Source organism: Bufo bufo, chromosome 6 (genome assembly GCF_905171765.1).
Source record: "Bufo bufo chromosome 6, aBufBuf1.1, whole genome shotgun sequence".
Lineage (NCBI taxonomy): Eukaryota > Metazoa > Chordata > Amphibia > Anura > Bufonidae > Bufo > Bufo bufo.
This window is the reverse complement of record NC_053394.1, coordinates 102,414,536-102,436,141: the sequence shown is the minus strand read 5'-3', so window position 1 is coordinate 102,436,141 and position 21,606 is coordinate 102,414,536. Positions and strand designations below refer to the sequence as shown.

Genomic DNA, 21,606 nt, shown 5'->3' with positions numbered 1-21,606 from the left:
ACAGCAGGGTGGCACCCAAACCAGCTCATGGCCATCACTGATGCGTGGCTGGGGGGATACAGAGGACACAGACGATACACCTCCCACAGAGGACAGCTTGTCGTTGCCTCTGGGCAGCCTGGCACACATGAGTGATTACATGCTGCAGTGTCTCCACAACGACCACCGAGTTGCCCACATTCTAACTTGTGCTGATTACTGGATGGCCACGCTGCTGGATCCCCGTTACCAGGACGTACCTTCCTTAATTCCGTCACTGGAGCGTGATCGTAAGATGCGCGAGTACAAGCGCACGCTGGTAGATGCGCTGCTGGTGGCATTCCCACCTGACAGCGGGGGCACAGTAGAAGCACAAGGCCAAGGCAGAGGAGGAGGAAGAGGTCGCCAACGCAGCTGGGGCACCGCCAGCACCTCAGAAGGCAGGGTTAGCATGGCTGAAATGTGGAAAAGCTTTGTCAGCACGCCACAACAACCAGCACCACCAGCTGATATGGAACGTCTTAGCAGGAGGCAGCATTTCAGCAACATGGTGGAGCAGTATGTGTGCACACGCCTACACGTACTGACTGACGGGTCTGCCCCCTTCAACTTCTGGGTCTCCAAATTGGGCGCCTGGCCTGAGCTTGCCCTTTATGCCTTGGAGGTTCTGGCCTGCCCTGCAGCCAGTGTATTGTCTGAACGTGTGTTTAGCACGGCAGGGGACGTTATCACAGACAAGCGCAGCTGCCTGTCCACAGCCAATGTGGACAAGTTCACGTTTATTAAAATGAACCAGGCATGGATCCCACAGGACTTGTCCGTACCTTGTGCAGAATAGACATGTATATTTGCCTTACCCAGCTATTGTTATACTACAATTGCTCATTGTTGTATTTTTGATATTTCCCACTCTTTTGGGGTGTACCCTAATTTTAAAAAAATAAAATAAAATAAAAAAATTTAAACCAAGTGTTGGCTACTTCGTCCTCCTCCACCACCGCTTCCACCTACACCGCATACATCAAGATAAATTTTTTTTATTTGTACATATTTTATTTTATGTCATTTCTATAATTTGTCTGTTACATTTTCGGGTGAAATTCATCAATTTGTGGCTGTGATATACCCCTGCTCTATCTAGTAGACAAGTTAACAAATTTCACTAATTTGTCTGTTACATTTTAGGGTGAAATTCACTAATTTTTGGCTGTGATATACCCCGGCTGTGCCAATATTCAAAAAGGGTCCAAAAACAGAGCCTGGAAACTATAGGCCGGTAAGTTTAACATCTGTTGTGGGTAAACTGTTTGAAGGTTTTCTGAGAGATGCTATCTTAGAGCATCTTAACGGAAATAAGCAAATAACACTATATCAGCATGGCTTTATGAGGGATCGGTCATGTCAAACTAATTTAATCAGTTTCTATGAGGAGGTAAGTTCTAGACTTGACAGCGGCAAATCAATGGATGTCGTGTATCTGGACTTCTCCAAAGCATTTGACACTGTACCACATAAAAGGTTAGTATATAAAATGAGAATTCTCAGACTGGGATAAAACGTCTGTAAGTGGGTAAGTAACTGGCTCAATGATAGAAAACAGAGGGTGGTTATTACCGGTACATACTCAGATTGGGTCACTGTCACTAGTGGAGTACCTCAGGGGTCAGTATTGGGCCCTATTCTCTTCAATATATTTATTAATGATCTTGTAGAAGGCTTGCATAGTAAAATATAAATTTTCGCAGATGACACTAAACTGTGTAAAGTAATTAACACTGAAGAGGACAGTATACTACTGTATACTACTTCCTCTGGATCAACTTGCAGGATGACAGGCCGAACTGGATGGACAAATGTCTTTTTTCGGCCTTATGTATGTTATGTACTATGTTACAAATTTGGCATGGGAATTTTCCATTTTTCGTTTTGTGCTCCCAGCCCTCCCAAAGCCATAACATTTTTATTTTTTCACTCGAATACCTGTATAAGGGCTTGTTTTTTGCCGGACAAGGTGTGCTTTCTAATGGCACCATATATGATATAAAATGTGGTGGGAAGCAGGAAAGAAATTTCAAATGGGGTGGAATCATACAAAAAAACACCATTCTACCAGTTTTATGAGGTTTTTATGTGGTAAAACTGACCTGTTACTGTAAAACTGACCTGTGGAGCTCTGTGAGGCCTTATATTTTGTGGGGCGATCTGTACTTTTCAATGATACCATTTTGGGGTGTCTACAACTTTTTGATCACTACTTAATTTTTTGTGGAAGGTGAATTGAGGAAAAAACGTCAAATCACCCATTTTGACTTTTTTTCTGTTTCACCGTTTCACAGTTTTTTATTGCTTACATATTCTTATTTACATTTTGGGAAAATGGATGTGTTTTGAATGTGATTAGATTGTAATTTTTTTCATGTGTATTTCTGATCACCACCGCCCGGCGGGCGGTGATCGGAACAAGGTGCCTGCTTAAATCATTGAGCAGGCACCTTGGCTAAATGCGCGAGGGGGTCCCCCCCCGTGTCGGCAATCGCCCCAAACCGCAGGTCAATTCAGACCTGCGGTTTGCGGCTTTTACCTGCGGTTGCAGCGGCGGCGGGCGGTGCCATCGGGTCCCCATGCGGCTGTAGGGGGGACCCGATGCCATGGAAGGCAGCGCAATGCCTAAGGAAGGCATCGCACTGCCTTCCGGTGACGAGCCTGTGAGATCCAGCCCCCTGGATCTCACAGGCCGGAAGCTGTATGAGTAATACTCACAGTATTACTCATACAGCCAATGCATTCCAATACAGAAGTATTGGAATGCATTGTAAAGGGATTAGACCCCCAAAAGTTCAAGTCCCAAAGTGGGACAAAAAATAAAGTGAAAAAAAAAGTTTAAAAAATAAAGTTTTCCCCAACAAATAAAAAGTTTCAAGTAAAAATAAACAAAAACGTAATTTTCCAAAAATAAAGTTAAGAAAAAATGGTAAAAAATAGGGGAATTTTTTTTTATACATATTAGGTATCGCCGCGTCCGTATCGACCGGCTATATAGAAATATAACATGACCTAACCCCTCAGATGAACACCGTAAAAAAATAAAAATAAAAACTGTGCTAAATAAACTATTTTTTGTCACATTACATCACAAGTGTAATAGCAAGCGATCAAAAAGTCACACGCACCCCAAAATAGTGCCAATAAAACCGTCATCTCATCCCGCAAAAATCATACTCTACCCAAGATAATCGCCCAAAAACTGAAAAAATTATGGCTCTCAGACTATGGAAACACTAAAACATGATTTTTTTTGCTTAAAAAATGTTGTGTAAAACTTACATAAATAAATAAAAAAGTATACATATTAGGTATCGCAGCGTCCGTAATAACTTGCTCTATAAAAATATCACATGACCCAACCCCTCAGATGAATACCGTAAAACAAATTAAAATAGAAACAGTGTAAAAAAAAGCCATTTTTGTCACCTTACATCACAAAAAGTGTAATAGCAAGCGATCAAAAAGTCACACACACCCCAAAATAGTGCCAATAAAACAGTCATCTCATCCCGCAAAAATCATACCCAAAAACTGAAAAAATGATGTTTAAAAAAAGAAATCATTGTGTAAAACTTACATAAATAAAAAAAAAGTATACATATTAGGTATCGCCGTGTCCGTGACAACCTGGTCTATAAAAATATCACATGATCTAACCTGTCAGATGAATGTTGTAAATAACAAAAAATAAAAATGGTGCCAAAACAGCTATTTCTTGTTACCTTGCCTCACAAAAAGTGTAATATAGAGCAACCAAAAATAATATGTACCCTAAACTAGTACCAACAATACTGCCACCCTATCCTATAGTTTCTAAAATGGGGTCACTTTTTTGGAGTTTCTACTCTAGGGGTGCATCGGGGGGCTTCAAATGGGACATGGTGTCAAAAAAAACAGTCCAGCAAAACCTGCCTTCCAAAAAACGTATGGCATTCCTTTCCTTCTGCGTCCTGCCGTGTGCCCGTACAGTGGTTTTCGACCACATATGGGGTGTTTCTGTAAACTACAGAATCAGGGCCATAAATATTGAGTTTGGTTTGGCTGTTAACCCTTGCTTTGTAACTGGAAAAAAATTATTAAAATGAAAAATCTGCCAAAAAAAGTGAAATCTAGAAATTGTATCTCTATTTTCCATTAATTCTTGTGGAACACCTAAAGGGTTAACGACATTTGTAAAATGTTTTTAATACCTTGAGGGGTGTAGTTTCTTAGATTGGGTCACTTTTATGGAGTTTCTACTCTAGGGGTGCATCAGGGGGGCTTCAAATGGGACATGGTGTAAAAAAAAACAGTCCAGCAAAATCTGCCTTCCGAAAACCGTATGGCATTCCTTTCCTTCTGCGCCCTGGAAAAAAATTATTAAAATGGAAAATCTGCCAAAAATGTAAAATTTTGAAATTGTATCTCTATTTTCCATTAATTCTTGTGGAACACCTAAAGGGTTAACAAAGTTTGTAAAATCAGTTTTGAATACCTTGAGGGGTGTAGTTTCTAGAATTTTGGGGGGTTTCTATTATGTAAGCCTCGCAAAGTGACTTCAGACCTGAACTGGTCCCTAAAAATTGGGTTTGTGAAAATTTCTGAAAAATTTCAAGATTTGCTTCTAAACTTCTAAGCCTTGTAACATCCCCAAAAAATAAAATATCATTCCCAAAATGATCCAAACATGAAGTAGACATATGGGGAATGTAAAGTAATAACTATTTTTGGAGGTATTACTATGTATTATAGAAGTAGAGAAATATTTTTTTATAATTAAAAATTATTATTTTTTTACTTCATTTTACCAGTGTCATGAAGTACAATATGTGACGAAAAAACAATATCAGAATGACCTGGATAAGTCAAAGTGTTTTAAAGTTATCACCACTTAACCCCTTAAGGACACATTAAACCTTATTTCACCTTAAGGACCAGGCCATTTTTTGCAAATCTGACCAGTGTCACTTTAAGTGGTGATAACTTTAAAACGCTTTGACTTATCCAGGCCATTCTGAGATTGTTTTTTCGTCACATATTGTACTTCATGACACTGGTAAAATGAAGTAAAAAAAATTAGCAAATTTCAAAGTTTCAGTTTCTCTACTTCTGTAATACATAGTAATACCCCCAAAAATTCTGATGACTTTACATTCCCCATATGTCTACTTCATGGTTGAATTATTTTGGGAATGATATTTTATTTTTTGGGGATGTTACAAGGCTTAGAATTTAGAAGCAAATCTTGAAATTTTTCTAAAATTTACAAAAACCCAATTTTTAGGGACCACTACAGCTTTGAAGTCACTTTGCGAGGCTTACATAATAGAAACCACCCAAAAATGACCCCATTGTATAAACTACACCCCTCAAGGTATTCAAAACTGATTTTACAAACTTCGTTAACCCTTTAGGTATTGCACAAGAGTTATTGGCAAATGGGGATGAAATTTGAGAATTTCATTTTTTTGCCTATTTTTCCATTTTAACCCATTTTTTCCACTAACAAAGCAAGGGTTAACAGCCAAACAAGACTGTATCTTTATTTCCCTGACTCTGCCGTTTACAGAAACACCCCATATGTGGCCGTAAACTACTGTACGGCCACACATCGGGGCGTAGAGTGAAAGGTGCGTCGTTTGGTTTTTGGAAGGCAGATTTTGCTGGACTGGTTTATTTACACCATGTCCCATTTGAAGCCCCCCTGATGCACCCCTAGAGTAGAAACTCCATAAAAGTGACCCCATATAAGAAAACTACACCCCTCAAGGTATTCAAAACTGATTTTCCAAACTTTGTTAACCCTTTAGGTGTTGCACAAGATTTAATGGAAAATAGAGATACAATTTCACTTTTTTGGCAGATTTTCCATTTTAATATTTTTTTTCCAGTTACAAAGGAAGGGTTAACAGCCAAACAAAACTCAATATTTATGGCCCTGATTCTGTAGTTTACAGAAACACCCCATATGTGGTCGTAAACTGTTGTACGGGCACACGGCAGGGCGCAGAAGGAAAGGAATGCCATACGGTTTTTGGAAGGCAGATTTTGCTGGACTGTTTTTTTTTTACACCATGTCCCATTTGAAGCCCCCCTGATGCACCCCTAGAGTAGAAACTCCAAAAAAGTGACCCCATTTTAGAAACTACGGGATAGGGTGGCAGTTTTGTTGGTACTAGTTTAGGGTACATATGATTTTTGGTTGCTCTATATTACACTTTTTGTGCGGCAAGGTAACAAGAAATAGCTTTTTTGGCACCGTTTTTTTTATTTGTTATTTACAACATTCATCTGACAGGTTGTCATTTGGTAATTTTATAGAGCAGGTTGTCACGGACACGACGATACCTAATATGTATGCAATTATTTTTATTTATGTAAGTTTTACACAATGATTTCATTTTTTAAACAAAAAAAAGTTTTAGTGTCTCCATAGTCTAAGACCCATAGTTTTTTCAGTTTTTGGGCGATTATCTTAAGTAGGGTCTCATTTTTTGCGGGATGAGATGACGGTTTGATTGGCACTATTTTGGGGTGTATATGACTTTTTGATCGCTTGCTATTACACTTTTTGTGACGTAAGATGACAAAAAATGGCTTTTTTTACACGTTTTTTTTTTTTTTTTTACGATGGTCACCTGAGGGGTTAGGTCATGTAATATTTTTATAGAGCCGGTCGATACGGACGCGGAGATACCTAATATGTATACTTTTTTTTATTTATGTAAGTTTCACACAATGATTTCATTTTTGAAACAAAAAAAATTATGTTTTAGTGTTTCCATAGTCTAAGAGCCATAGTTTTTTCAGTTTTTGGGCGATTATCTTGGGTAGGGTAGGATTTTTGCGGGATAAGATGATGGTTTGATTGTCACAATTTTGGCGTACATGCGACTTTTTTTTATCACTTTTATTACCTTTTTTGGGAAGTAAGGTGGGCAAAATTTCAATTTCATCATAGTTTTTTATTTTTTATTTTTATGGCGTTCACCGTTCGGGTAAAGTAACATGACCGTTTTTCAGGTCGTTACGGATGTGGCGATACTTAACATGTGTAGGGAATTTTTTTTTTTTCATTTTTAATCAGTGATAAATGTGTTTTTTGATTTTTACTTTTTTTAACTTTTTTTTTGACCCAGATCCACTTGGTTCTTGAAGATCCAGTGGGTCTAATGTCTGTATAATACAGTACAGTACACCATATAGTGTTTTGTACTGTATTTTTCTTACACTTTGTCTGAACAGATCTATGCCTTTAGCACAGATCTGTTCAGCACCATGGACAGCAGGATGCCTGAGAAGGCTTCCTGTTGCCATGGGAACCTTCCCCGTCTGCTCAGTTGTAGCCACAACTGCGCAGACGGAGAAGGGTAAGGAGGGGGGCTGTCTGGGGGCTCTCTCCCTCTCCATCGGGGGTCTGCAAAGGCACAGCAGCCCCTCCGATGGGAGAGGGAGGGAGCTCCCTGAGCTGTTAACCTTTTCCATACATCGGTCCGTACCAACCACGGTATGGAAAGGGTTAAACGGCTGACATCACAGATGTCAGCCGTTTATACCAGGGTGTCAGCAATGTGCTGACACCCTGGTATACCCACTGGCCACCAACGATTTTTCAAGGGGAGGTGGGCGGGGGATCGCGATCCCGCCTGCCGCATTGCCCGCCTCCCGCACCGCCCGCAACCCCCCCTGCACCTCCCACCGGGATAAAATCATTCAGGGGTGCAGGGGGGGGTGAAACATATATATTTTAGGAATACTAAAGTTTCTGATCCCCTACTGGAACAGCTTGCTGGATCTCTCTACATTCCAGCATTGACAAAAGCTTGAACATCTCTGTCCGGCTCACTTAACTATAATAAGGACGGGTGGAGATCCAGCCGCAACTCAGCAAACATGCAGGGCCAATTCTAGCTCTTCTGCTGCCTGAGGCAAAAATGTAAATGGCGCCCCCTCCCATTAAAAAATAGTATGAAAGCCAAGTACAGTAGCCACCGAACTCAAAGACTGTCCTGCCAGATCTGGTGGGGTACAAGTACAGATAATGTTGTTGATATCACCTGCAGTCCTATGTAACAGCACAGATAACATTAGTGCTGATAATGTGGTAGTGTTACCTGCAGTCATATTTAAAACCACACTAGTTTAGATCATGTGGTAGTGTTACCTGCAGTTCTATGTAAAACCACAGATAACACTAGTGTTGATAATGTGGTAGTGTTACCTGCAGTCCTATGTGAAACCACAGAAAACACTAGTGTAGATCATGTGGTAGTGTTACCTACGTCCTTAGTGTGCCTGACTGTGCCTGTCCCATGGGACCCCATGCTGGTGGCGCTGCCTCCCCTTCCTTTTTCTTCTTGCCCCACACAGAACGTCCTTATGCAACTGCGTCAAGACATAGGAACACTGTGGCATGGTGATGGTGACAGACAAACACAGAGTAACAGACACATCTGTGCCCCCTTCACAGTGGTAATACCCTCTTTGTGCCCCCTTCACAGTAGTAATGCTCATTGTGCCCCCTTCATATTAATAATCCCCACTGTGCCCTCTTCACAGTAGTTATGTCCTCTCTGTGCCCCCTTCAGAGTAGTAATGCACTCTGTGCCCCTATAATAGTTATGCCCTTTCACAGTAGTTATGCCCTCTTTGTGCTCCCTTCACATTAGTAATGCAATCTGGGCCCCCTTTATAGTAGTAATGCCCTCTGTGCCTCCTTTATAGTAGCAATGCCCTCTGTGCCCTTTTATAGTAGTAATGCCCTCTGTGCCCCCTTTATAGTAGCAATGCCCTGTGCCCTTTTTTAGTGGCAATTCCCTCTGTTCACTTTTCTTGTAGTAATGCCCTCTGTGCCCCTTTATAGTAACAATGCCCTCTGTGCTCCCTTTATAGTAGAAAAGCCCCTTGTGCCCCCTTTATAGTAGAAAAGCCCCTTGTGCCCCCTTTATAGTAGAAAAGCCCTCTGTGCCCCCTTTATAATAGTAATTCCCTCATTATGGTTATAATGCCCACTGTGACTACTTTGTAGTAGTAATGCCCTCTCCTCTGTGCCACCTTATAGTAGCAATGCCCTCTGTGCCCCTTTTATATTAGCAATGCCCTCTGTGCCCCCTTTAAAGCAGCAATGCCCTCTGTGCCCCTTTTATAGTAGAAAAGCCGTCTATGCCCCCTTTGTAGTAATAATGCCCTCTGTGCCCCCCTTATGGTAGTAATGCCCACTGTGCCCCCTTTGTAGTAGTAATGCCCTCTGCTCTGTGCCCCCTTTGTAGTGAGTAAGTACTGTGTTTTTTTTGTTGTGTTTTTTTAAACAGAGAGGGCATTAATGCCCACTGTGCCCCCTTTGTAGTAGTAATACCCTCTCCTTTGCTATGTGCCCCCTTTGTAGTATTAATGCCCTCTCTGTTTAAAAAAAAACACAACAAAAAAAAACACAGTATTTACTCACCTTGTCCCGCTCCTGAAGCTCACAGTCCTCTCTCCCCTGCAGACACAGATCGCTCTGCAGACGTGTGGGCGGATCTTATGCAGATTTCCAGGCTGCAGGCTTCTCCCACACAGGCCGGCAGAGCGATCTGTGCCTGCAGGCTGAATGATGGAGCAGGGAGCTGGCCTGAAGGAGGGGAGGAGCGCAGGGAGCTGAGTGACAGGACTGCAGCTCCCTGCCCTCCAGGAGGGGGAGGGATGGGCGCAGGTTAAAGGGAACACTGGCGGCATCCACCAGCAGTGTTTAACTGCTGGGTGGATGCCGCCCCCTCAAAAATAGTGAAAACGGCTGCCTGTGGCGAGATTATCATCTTGCCTCATGGCAGAAACAGCCCTGATTGGGTTCTCAGTTAGATGTCATTCATAATTGTACTTTTGTACTTCTCTCATCCCATCTTTGTTGGCTACATTTCCATGCATTCCCCTTATTCCACCAACGACTTGTACCTTATAACATTTCACCCCTTTAATCCCGTACCTTAATACATTATATCCCCTTCATCAGTCTTCTTGATACATCTAAACTAAGGCTAGTTTCACACTAGTACTAGGGATCCGGCAGGCTGTTCCAGTAGGGAACAGCTTGCTGGATCTCTCTACATTCCAGCATTGACAAAAGCTTGAACATCTCTGTCTGGCTCACTTAACTATAATAAGGACGGGTGGAGATCCAGCCGCAACTCAGCAAACATGCAGAAAATTGGCTGGAAGAAAACTGCTGCGTGCCGGAACAGCCTACCTGATCCCTAATACTAGTGTGAAACTAGCCTAAGTATCTGGAGTAATGCGTAATGCAAAATAAACCTGCTCTCTCATGTTGGCTTCTTTCCTCACTCAGTCTGCAGCTCTGGCCTTCTAGGTTTCTAAGGGTGGGCATTAATTTACATGTATTTTCCAGGAGTATATTGCAGTCAGCTTTTGTTAACCACTTCTCTTGTCTTCCTTCCCGTGTATAAAATAGACTCTCACACACAGCCTCAGGAAAGGAAGGAAGGAAGTCTAGGTCTTTTCACCTACTTTAATATGAGATTAATAGGCAGCACTGAGAAGAGGAAGAGAGCAGGGAAGCTACAGAGCAGGTCCACCACTGCCTGCAGAAGGTGGCCCAGAATATTGTCCACAGGAGAAGCAGCCATGGTTGCTTCCAGAGAGTAAAATATTGTGTGCATAAAAAACTTAACAATATTTTTAAAACATGTATATTGCTATGATTAATACTTTATTTGCCCTATTTATTGCATAGTGATATTTTTCACTAGGTACTAGCCATGCAGGGTGCCCAAACTTTGCTTTGTGCCCTTTTCCTTTTTTGTTATTTTGAAAATGTTAACGATGTGTTTTTTTTTACACTTTTTCAGGTAAAATTGATTCCCTACCATAAAACACAAGGAAATTCAGCTTCGCGGCGAATCAAATTTATCTTGAAACTCGGATCACGTTTCGCTCAACACTGATTTTATCCAAAAACCCAACATCCAAGGCCACCAACATGTTTTGTTATTTTAATGTCTTCTACCTATCCTTGTAAAATACATTTAATGGAATATTTTTTGAGAGAATGTTTGCTTATAATAATGGGTGATCCATTATTGCAATATGTGTAAGGCCTCATGCCTCCAAATCTGAGCTGCAATTTTTGAAGCTCGGATGCGGACCCATTTACTTCAATGGGGCCGCAAAATATGCGGACAGCACTCCGTGTGCTGTCTACATCCGTTGCTCTGTTCCGTGGTCCCACAAAAAAAATAGAACATGTCCTATTCTTGTTCGTTTTGTGGACAAGAATAGGCATTTCTATAATGCACGGCCTGTACCATTCCGTGAATTGCGGATGACACGTGGCTGGCATCCATGTTTGTGCAAAACATGACTTGGTTGTGTGCATGTAGCCTAATCCTGATAGGAAATTCTATGTTTCACACTGTTTATATTGAATTGGTAATGTAACATGTTTATTATTATAGAAAATAAAATGTAGCATATCCTCAATCATAGCAGGTCACTCTAAAGCCAGAAGTAATAATGATGTGTGCATTAAGGCAGTGTAGTCACCATATGGCTTGTGCTTGCATCTATGTCCGAGGCTCCATTACGGACCTCCAACATAGATTCCATAAAAATATAGAACAAAATAGCTGCACTATTTTGTCCGGTAGAATGTCAGGCTCCCTGACGGAAACCTGATGGACCCCATATTAGTCTATAGGTTCCAGCAGGGCAATGAAAATACTTGTGCAGATCAGAAAATCTGAAGCCTAAGGGGAAAATCCAAGGCAAGTGATTTAAAAGCATGTAAATACATGTGTAATATTAACTATATAATTAATAAGCAAAAGGAAACATGTAGTACAAAGAAAACATTGCAGCAGATCCATTTTGCCATGATTGTTTTAGATACCAGGAATACCCTCCAAGTCTCTATTTCAGGATCCTATATGTAAACTGATACAGTATTTTGGACAAGCAATTTTAATGGGACCTTAAATTGAAAAGATTACATGTAAAAACTATACAATTACTGATACATACTGTAAGTACTGTAGATTAACAACAGTGTACAATGGTAAGACATGTATGTAAGTCATAGAATAGCTCAAGAGTCAATGACAATTTGTTATAGTTAACTAAAGGTCTTCTGACTTCTCTATAATAGTAAATACTTGTATTCACCATGTAATTAGAATTCTGGAGCCCTCTTTCTTAGAATTCTGTGTTTTGGCGTTCCTCTGTTTGGACATGTGTCCCTGTAGAATCTGACATTGTCCATTCACTGCTGATGGTGTAGGGGCAAGCCTCTTTGACAAGGGGAATGGTAACACCCAGTTGTCGATTTATTCATTCTAGGAGGAATTACAGAAGAAGGCCACAATGCAGAGTTATGACAAACAATGCTACAGAAATGTTCTCTTGTGGAATATAAGTATTTACTAAAACACACAAATTAGTAGTGATGACAAGTTCTCTTTTAAAGACATGACACAATGGAAAAAGTATTTTACTTGATATGAAAAACAAAAGTTTTACCATTTTGCAACATGTTCACAATTGTTCACAATTGTTCACAAACTAATACCTAATTATAAAATGTTAATGGAGGGAGCTGCCCCACTATTGCAGTGTAGCATTTATACAGTGGAAAACCAGATGTAACTGGCTATTAAAGATAGCCAGTTACATCTGGCTGGACAACTGGTTTTAAAGGGGTTTTCCAGTTACACAAAATATTAATTAACACCAGCATTCAACCTTTACTGCATTATATAAGTCAAATGATGAAGTTCTGAGCACATTTTGGCTCCTTCAGTGTAATTGCTATCTGTGACTCGCTCCCTCTGTTTACATCCCGGAGCAAAATTCATGGGGAGTGTGTGTAGCATCAGGTTTCTTTGTCTCCTTCCCCTTCCAGCTCAAATGTCACAGATCCAAGCCTGCTTAAAGCCCTGCTGGAAAAACCCTGTGCTAAGACATAGCATCATTGCTGACATCAAGTCTACTGGGCAGGGTTCAAGAGAATGAGCAGAACACCGCCCTGAACAGCAAGGTCACTGATGATGTTATGTCAACAGGGCAGAGCCTTACAAGTCTTGCCATACCTCAGATGTGGACGTGATGTCACAGGGACAGGGAACCAACATAGTAGAAGATGTCACGTGACCGTGATGGAGTGCAGCAAAACGGGCATTGCAGATAAACAATTACTATTACTAAATGATAATATTTTGTGGAATGCCCCTTTACACACTATGGTTTTATCCTATTGAAGCCAATGAGAAAAACTATAATATAGCATGATAGTTATAGTATGGCCATGGCCGGACTGGCCCAAAAATTACCAGAGTATTCTCCTGTGTGCCCAAGCTCTGAGAATAATGGACCTCTTATACAACAGGGCCCTTAAGGTCCTATATACACAGAGAATGAGCCTGCAGAATAATTCCCCCTTGTGGGGGTCCAAGGGACTTCAGTGCAATGTCGGTTATGACCACACGTTCAGGTTTCTTGATGCAGTTTTGGAAGCTAAAACCAGTAGTGAGTTCAAAAAGAAGTCTTACCTCAGAACTTACAAAACTGCATCAAGAAATCTCAACGTGTGACTGTACCCTTACAGGATGCTTGAGTTTCCAAAAAAACTTTAACTGCATTGTGTGAACAGAATTTTTTACTCACTCACCACAATGTAACCAAAGTGTTAGATATGAAGTCATATTCTTAAAGGGGTTTTCTCCTCTCAGACAATGGGGGCATATCGCTAGGATATGCCCCCATTGTCTTATAGGTGCGGGTCCCACCACTGGGACCTGCACCTATATGGAGAACAGAGCCCCAAAAGTGAAGGAGAGTGCACTGCGCATGCGCAGCTGCCCTCCATTCATTTCTATGGGGCCGCCAAAAATAGCCGAGCGCTGACTCGGCTATTGCCATCTGCCCCATAGAAATGAATGGGAGCATGGTCCGCGCATGCGCAGCACGCTCCCATTCACTTCTATGGGAGAGGCGGGGATTAGCGCTTAGTGGTGGACGGACCCCAGGAAATCTGGGGTCCTTCAGCCACAGTGCTCCCCGCTCCGTTCTCGATATAGGTGCGGGTTCCAGCAGTGGGACCCACACCTATCAGACAATGGGGGCATATCCTAGCGATATGCCCCCATTGTCTAAGATGGGAATACCTCTTTAATCACTCATTGTCTGATCCAACTGTTTTTGGGAGCAGATTGCTTTCTGTAGAATCCACAGAAAGGTATGCTTGAGCTTGCGGTTCCCAAAGACAAGCAGAACAGAATGTAGAGAAGGATACGCTCCAATGAAAAAAGCTGCAAAACAACTTAGTACATCAGATTTAACCATTCCTGATCCATAGAGGTTGAATGCCATCATGTAAAGTAAGAAAAACATAAAGAAAGCAACCATCATTTTAACTGCTTGGTAATGGGCATCTAACGATGGTTCCCTGAACCCTGTTCTTTCTTGTCCTTTCATCTTTTTCATGTGTCTTAGAAGAGAGTCAACCACTAGACCAGCGGACACACAAAACAGGAAAAAAGGTGGAATAGAACCCACAGCAGAGAGGGTCGCGAAGGTTGCAAAATTGTTTCCCATTGCAGCAAATGGAGTTGAATTTTGATTGTGTTCAAATTTGCTCATGTTGAATGTCTGGTTGATGCCATCAGATGCTGTAGAGTTACTGCACAAGGCAGATATGGCTATACTTGCTAAGATGAGGAAAGGGACCAAGCGATCGAAATGTGTCTTAAATGCAGTAAAAATGTATCGGTCAATGTTGACAATTCTCACACAGTAAAAAGTACTCAGCCATGAAGCAAGCCAAAGGCTTAGGTCATTAAAAAACAGCCATACATACTGCATACTACCTGTAGTTCCTGTATCAGCAGATTTAGGTGATAAATCATTAATGAGGTAAACAACTAAAACCAACCACGTGAAAGTGAATCGTGACAGACCAAGACAAGCAAGTATTGAATCACAAGATCCCAGTTTTCTGAGTGTCACCAGGCTGATCAGGTTTACAATCACCATGAGACCATTCATGAAGGTGCCAACAATAGTCTCCAACACCAGGATGCCTAATGACAGTAAATCGTATGAGGTTAATGAAGTCGATGAAGTTAATGTATTATTTTCATGGTTCCTTTCATTAGTTGCATTGAACAATGTCTTCATTTCTTCCATGCTTTATCTACAATGAACGTCTTCAGCTTCCACCTCTTTGCTTACCTAGACCTTCTGTCTGTTTTCTTCTCTGTTAGCATTATAGCATTATATGTCTACAGCAAAGGTTTTCCGAAGTTTTATACCTTTTCCTGTGCCTATTGTATTATATTACATTGATGATTATAGTCCATGCAAATAGTGTGTTTACCCATGAAGTTTAGATATTATTGACTCTTTGCATACAGTATGTAGAAAACTACGTGATTGAAAGTCAATGTTAATTTTTTTTCCTATATTTATTTGCAACTGTTTCATTTAAAAGTAAAATGATTTTGAATACATACAGTATCTGGAATCCTTAAAGATTTTACATATGCTGGCAGCAGGGGGTAAGTTCCAATTGATAAAAAGATGTTTAAAAGTAATACAATTTTACAATGCGCATATTAGTCAGTGATGAATCCTATGGCTGAGAGTAGTAATGAGAGGTTTTCCAAAAATATGATCTTTGGGATAATTCATCAGTACCAGACCATTGGAGTTCTGACACCCAGGACCCCCAAGGATTAGATATTTGAGGACGTTGCAACACTTAAATCAAAGCACTGTCCATTGTATAGCAGCTGTGTTTTGTATCACAGCTCAGCCCCATTCACTTCAACAGGACTGAGCTGCGCCTAGGCCAGTTGGCCAGTGAACTGGCCTGGGAAGAGGCCTTGGCGGTTACTAGAACAAACAGCTGATCTGCAGGGGTATCAGGAGTCGGACACCCATGGATTAGATATCTTGAGGGTAAGCCATCAATATCAAAATCTTGGACAACCTCTTTAAAGGCCCTTAAAATCTGTAGATTTGTACCGATGAAACTGGCTGACCTGTTACATGTGCGCTTAGCAGCTGAAGGCATCTGTGTTGGTCTCATTTTCAAATGTGCCTGCACTGCTGAGAAAAATGAAGTTTTAATATATACAAATGAGCCTCTAGGAGCAACGGGGGCATTGCCGATACTCCTAGAGGCTCGTCTCTCTCTGCAACTGCTGCACCATCTGCATTTTGATTGACAGGGCCAAACAGTTAAAACATGATCTCACCTTGCCCTGATGTCTCCAAAAGTCTTGCGCTGCACTGTGCATTTCAGTATCTGGCACAGGCACAGTACAAGAAAGCATTTTGATGGCAGTTCTCTTCTGTACTGCACCTGCACTGGATACTGAAGCACACGGTGCAGCGCAAGACTTTAGAAGAAGTCAGGGTCTGGTGTGATCCCGTTTACACTGGCCCTGTCAGGCAAAGTATAGAGGAAGCAGCAGTTGCAGAGGGAGATGAGTCTCTAGGAGCAATGGCAACACCAGTTGTCTGGCAGCGACTTTCTCCTCTGTCCCCACAAAAATCACATACACACTTCCATGGCGAGGATAATAACCATGGCCTGATCCACAATGCTGCAGCATTAGAGGAGGAGGAGTCTGTTTTCCTAAAAATTGGATGTATACGTTGATTGGAGATGAGCAAGGTATCACTGAGTTCTCCGACGTCATTCATAATTCTGTCTCTCATCCCTTCTCTGCAAAATTTCTACACTGACCATGCATTCCCCTTAATCCACCAACGACTTGTACCTTATTACATTTCACCCCCTTAATCCCGTCTTCTTGATACATCTAACGCTAGTTTCACACTAGTACTAGGGAGTCGGCAGGCTGTTCCAGCAGGGAACAGCTTGCTGGATCTCTCTACATTCCAGTATTGACTAAAGCTTGAACATCTATGTCCTGCTCCCTTAACTATAATAAGGATCAGTGGAGATCCAACCGCAACCCAGCAAAAATTGGCTGGAATAAAACCTCTGCGTGCCAGAACAGCCTGCCTGATCCCTATTGCTAGTGGGAAAAGAGCCTATCTGGAGTAATGCATACCAATGAAAAAAAAAAACTGCTCTCTCCTTTTGGCTTCTTTCCTAACCCAGTCTGCAGCTCTGGCCTTCTCAGTTCCTGTGGGTGGGTAGCAGCTTGTCCCACGTGACAGTTAATCACATGCATTTTCCCCAAGTATATTGCAGTCAGCTTTTAAACCCTTCTCTTGTCTTATTCCCAGTGTATAAAATAGACTATCACACACAGCCAGAGAGAGAAAGAAAAAGGGAAAAAAAGTAAAAGGAAGAAAGACTGTCTAGGCCTTTTCACCTACTTCAATATGAGATCACTAGGCAGCACTGAGAGGAAGAAGAGAGCAGGGAAGCTACGGAACAGGTCCACCACTTCCTTCAAAGGGTGGCCCAGAATATTGTCTACAGGAGAAGCAGCCATGGTTGCTACCAAAGAGTAAAATATTGTGTGCATAAAAAACTTAACAATATTTTTAATCCATGTATATTGCTATAATTAATACGTTATTTGACCATTTGAAATTCCCTATTCATTGCATAGTAATATTAATAGTAATATTTCTTAAACAAAATTATTTTTTAACATAATACACATTTAAAAACTTTAAAGACTATAAACTTCTTTAGGAATAGTTTTATTATAATTATTATTATTGCATTTTACTCATTCTGGGCTAAAATGAATTTTTTGGGTTGTTCTGTCTTCATACACGTTCACACAGTGTGCAGTCTGACATTCAGCATAAACCATTACTGTCTTCCAAACAAGAGGACTGTTCTTTGTAGTCTAACTTGTAGTCTAACTTGTTTATTGGTCAACAGGTCATACATATGTGATTGATTGAATGATATATACGATTGATTGATTGATTGATTGATTGGTAAAACAGGATTGTTTGATAAAACGACTGAATACAAATATGTATAAGTATTAAGCAAAGCATAGAATGTACTATAACACTACATTAACACTGAAGTACATGGTAAAATGGCTGCCTGTACATAAGATTGCATGGCTAGCTAAGGCAACTTTCACACTAGCATTTTGGCTTTCCGTTTCTGAGATCTGTCATGGGCTCTCAGAAGCGATCCAAAACGGATCCGTTTTGCCCTAATGCATTCCAAATCGAAAAGGATCTGCTCAGAATGCAGTAGTTTGCCTCCGTTCAGTTCCGCTCTGGAGGAGGACACCAAACGTCTGTACGCCATGTGGTGCGGAGCAAGACGGATCCATCCTGAAACACAATGTAAGTCAATGAGGACTGATCCGTTTTCTCTGACACAGTAGAAAACTGATCCGTCCCCTATTGACTTTCAATGGTGCTCATGACGGATCCGTCATGGCTATAGAAGCCATATTACAACCTGATCTGTTCATGATGGATGCATGCGGTTGTATTATTGTAACGGAAGAGTTTTTGCATATCCATGACGGATCAGCAAAAAACGCTAATGTGAAAGTAGCCTAACAGTAATAACAACTTGCTAAACAGCTCTGCAACACACAATATCCCTGAAACAAAGGTAGATCTCTCACCAGATATGCTTTTAGAAGGATGGTGGAGTTTGAGAAGGAGACATGCATAGGACAGCTCTGCTGATTTGTCCTGGAGACTGGAGACTTCTCTTTCCCAAGATGCTTTGCACTCCCACAATGCATTGCACCACCCACAATGCAGTAGTATTGTAACAGGAAAAACAAAGTGTAATACAACTTAACACCGCTAGATGGTGTGCTATAACCACACTAAACACTTTAGAATTACCCTGACCCTGGCAGAATAAACTAAAATCATTTCCTAACCCTGCTTGGCAGAACATTAGTCTTTATAAAACATTTTCAATGGGTTTTCCCTGCACAGCTTTCAGTTTCTGTGTATTTGCTGACCAACAGGTTTTGTGTTTGCAGTGAGTCTCTTCAGGCAGCTGGTCTGATGGCTCTATGTGAACTACTTATATCTAAACTCTTGACATCTCTCAGACACTTATTACAGCTCAAATCTCATTAAACTAATAAGAATTGAGCTACTGTATAGTGGACTACAGATGATGTAATCAGAGCAATTCTCTGATGGGATTTTTGGGGTCATTTATCAGCATTTTAGATGCTAGTCTTAATAACACCTATGCTGGTGATCCGCCGAAGTTATGAAAAAGCGTCGGCCTCTACATAACTTTGGTTTATTCTGCGCCAGTCTAAATGTAAGACAGCTTCCTTGCTAGCTTACATTTAGACCATTTTCTATGCCTAAAACAAGCGTACAAAATGATGAATGCGACGGGCCCACTTATTCAGACCTGCCGGGAACTGAGAAAAGTTGCAGACTGATGTGCAAATAAGCTTTGTGTCGCAATCTGCACTAGAAATATAGGTGTATTTCTGGATAGTAAATGACCCCCTTAGTGTTATTCTGTCAGATTTTTATTTTTTTTATTAAATTCTTTTTTTATTTAGAAACAAGAAAATTAAAACAAATTCATGATCAATCAATAACATCGTTAATTCTTGTCCCTCTTTTTCCTCCATTACCTACCCATTCAACCCAACCATACCCTCCCTCCCCTTGCGATGTGTCTCTAATCCCTCCAGAAGGGAAAAAAATTAAAAATATAATAGGAAATCAATAAGGAGTAACTACCACTTCCAGCCAGCCCATACCCTGGACCATTTTTTCTCAGAGTTTCTTTGGCTATATAAAACATATTCATATCTCTTCACTTTGTTAACCAAATATAACCACTCATTGAGCTTTGGGATATTTTGTGAGAGCCACACTCGGGTAATCAAAAATCTGGGCAAAACCATAATTCTAAACAACAATTTTTTTTTATATCTTGGATAGATCACTCAATATCCAGGACTCAGGTGTGAACGGGATTGTTACCCTCATTTTATAGGTAATAAAATTATAAATTGAGCCCCAATAGACTTTTAGATCTGGACAAAACCAGAAAATGTGTAGGAAATCCGCCCACTGTGAATCACACCGTGTGCAGTTTGACGACTCTCGTAGACCACATTTTTTAAGCCAAATCGGTGTGATATAAACTCTATGTAGAATATTAAACTGAACCAGTGTGTGATTCATATTGTGCAATACTAGTCTTAAATAACCAAATATATTTCACCAATCTTGTGTCGTAACCATTGGACAGTCTATTCCCCAAGTCCTTTGACCCGGGGAAACAATCTTATTAAATAGTGCCTTAAGTAACATTTTATATAATTGGGAAATCTTGCCTTTCTGGCCTAGACTCCCAATCACAGCATTCAGAGGTGAAGAAGTGTCTATCTCTAAAAGTGGAGTTTCTTTTACACTAGAAAGTGCTGAACGTAGATGAAAATACCTAAACCAACTTAAATTGCCCATTTGTGTTAAAGAGGAAAAAGGGAGAATCTCCCTATTCCTCGCCACCTGTGAAACATAGAAAATATTACCTTTCTGCCAAAACTTATCCCTAGCTAATTCATGCAAATGCTGTAAATAAAAATTATGCCAAAAAGGGGTGCATAAAAGAGAACCCTTTATCCCCAACAATCTTCTAATAAATGGTCCAAGATCTAGAAAATAGCTTTCCAGTCACTCTATATTCTTGTTCCACATTACTTAATCACCCAGATTCCAACAGAGTAAACATATTATCGAATGGGGATCTCTCCACCAGAGTCTTACAAAGAGTGCTTTTCTCCCATTCACAATATAACCCTAACTGTCCAGCTATAAAAAAGCCCTTGAAGTAGGAAAGATTCAATCCTCCCTGCTCCAGGGGCTTATAAAAACAATCCAGTTTTAGCCTCACTCGCTTTCTTCCCCAGAGTAGATGATTAATCAGCCTCTCAATGAGCTTAAAAAACCAATCTTCGATCCATGTTGGGGAATTCCTAAGAATATAAAGAAGTTGGGGTAGAATCACCATCTTAACTAAAGATATTCTGTCTGCTCTAGATAGGGGTAATCAAAGCCAAATTGAGATTTTAGATCTCAGTTTAGTTGTCAAAGGAATCAGGTTAAGCTGAATAAAATCCTCGATCCTAGGTGATATCATCATGCCCAGATATTCAAATGAATCGCCAATTTTTAACATTGTCAAGGACCCCTCGCTTAGATACTGAAAATTATCCAATAACATAAGAGTAGCCTTTGCCCAATTAATATCTAAGCCAGAGACTTTCCCAAAAGAATTGACTATAGAAATAATTCTTGGGAGTTATATTGGTATGATTTATAAAGAATACCACATCATCCACATATAGAGAAATCCTATCCTCTACTCCCAATACTCCAAACCCTTTAACCCTTGTATCTGCCTAACACTAAGTGCCAGGGGCTCAATATAAATATCAAACAATAAGGGGGAAAGTGGACAGCCGTGACGAGTACCTCTAGTCAACCTAAAACTCGAGGTCAAAATGCCATTAAGATTCAATCTGGCGATAGGGGATTTATACAGAAACCTAACCATACTTATAAACCTTGTGCCAAATCCCATCCTTCCAAACACTTTCCTTAGGAATTTGACAGGATGACAGGATGCAGCGGGAATCACACCCAGGAGACTGTATA

The 21,606-nt window shown here is 40.7% G+C and overlaps 1 protein-coding gene across 1 annotated transcript; it reads right to left on the bottom strand.

Annotated features, from left to right (window-relative positions):
- Positions 1 to 14,157: 14,157 nt before the first annotated feature.
- On the bottom strand, positions 14,158 to 15,329 carry LOC121005559 (taste receptor type 2 member 20-like). The gene has a single exon (XM_040438335.1). It carries the CDS (start codon positions 15,172 to 15,174, stop codon positions 14,158 to 14,160), a length of 1,017 nt encoding a protein of 338 aa, XP_040294269.1. The 5' UTR covers positions 15,175 to 15,329.
- Positions 15,330 to 21,606: the final 6,277 nt, after the last annotated feature.

Bases quoted from the DNA above. Each gene is read 5' to 3' on its own strand.
- LOC121005559 (XM_040438335.1), bottom strand. From the start codon at position 15,174: ATGGAAGAAATGAAGACATTGTTCAATGCAACTAATGAAAGGAACCAT.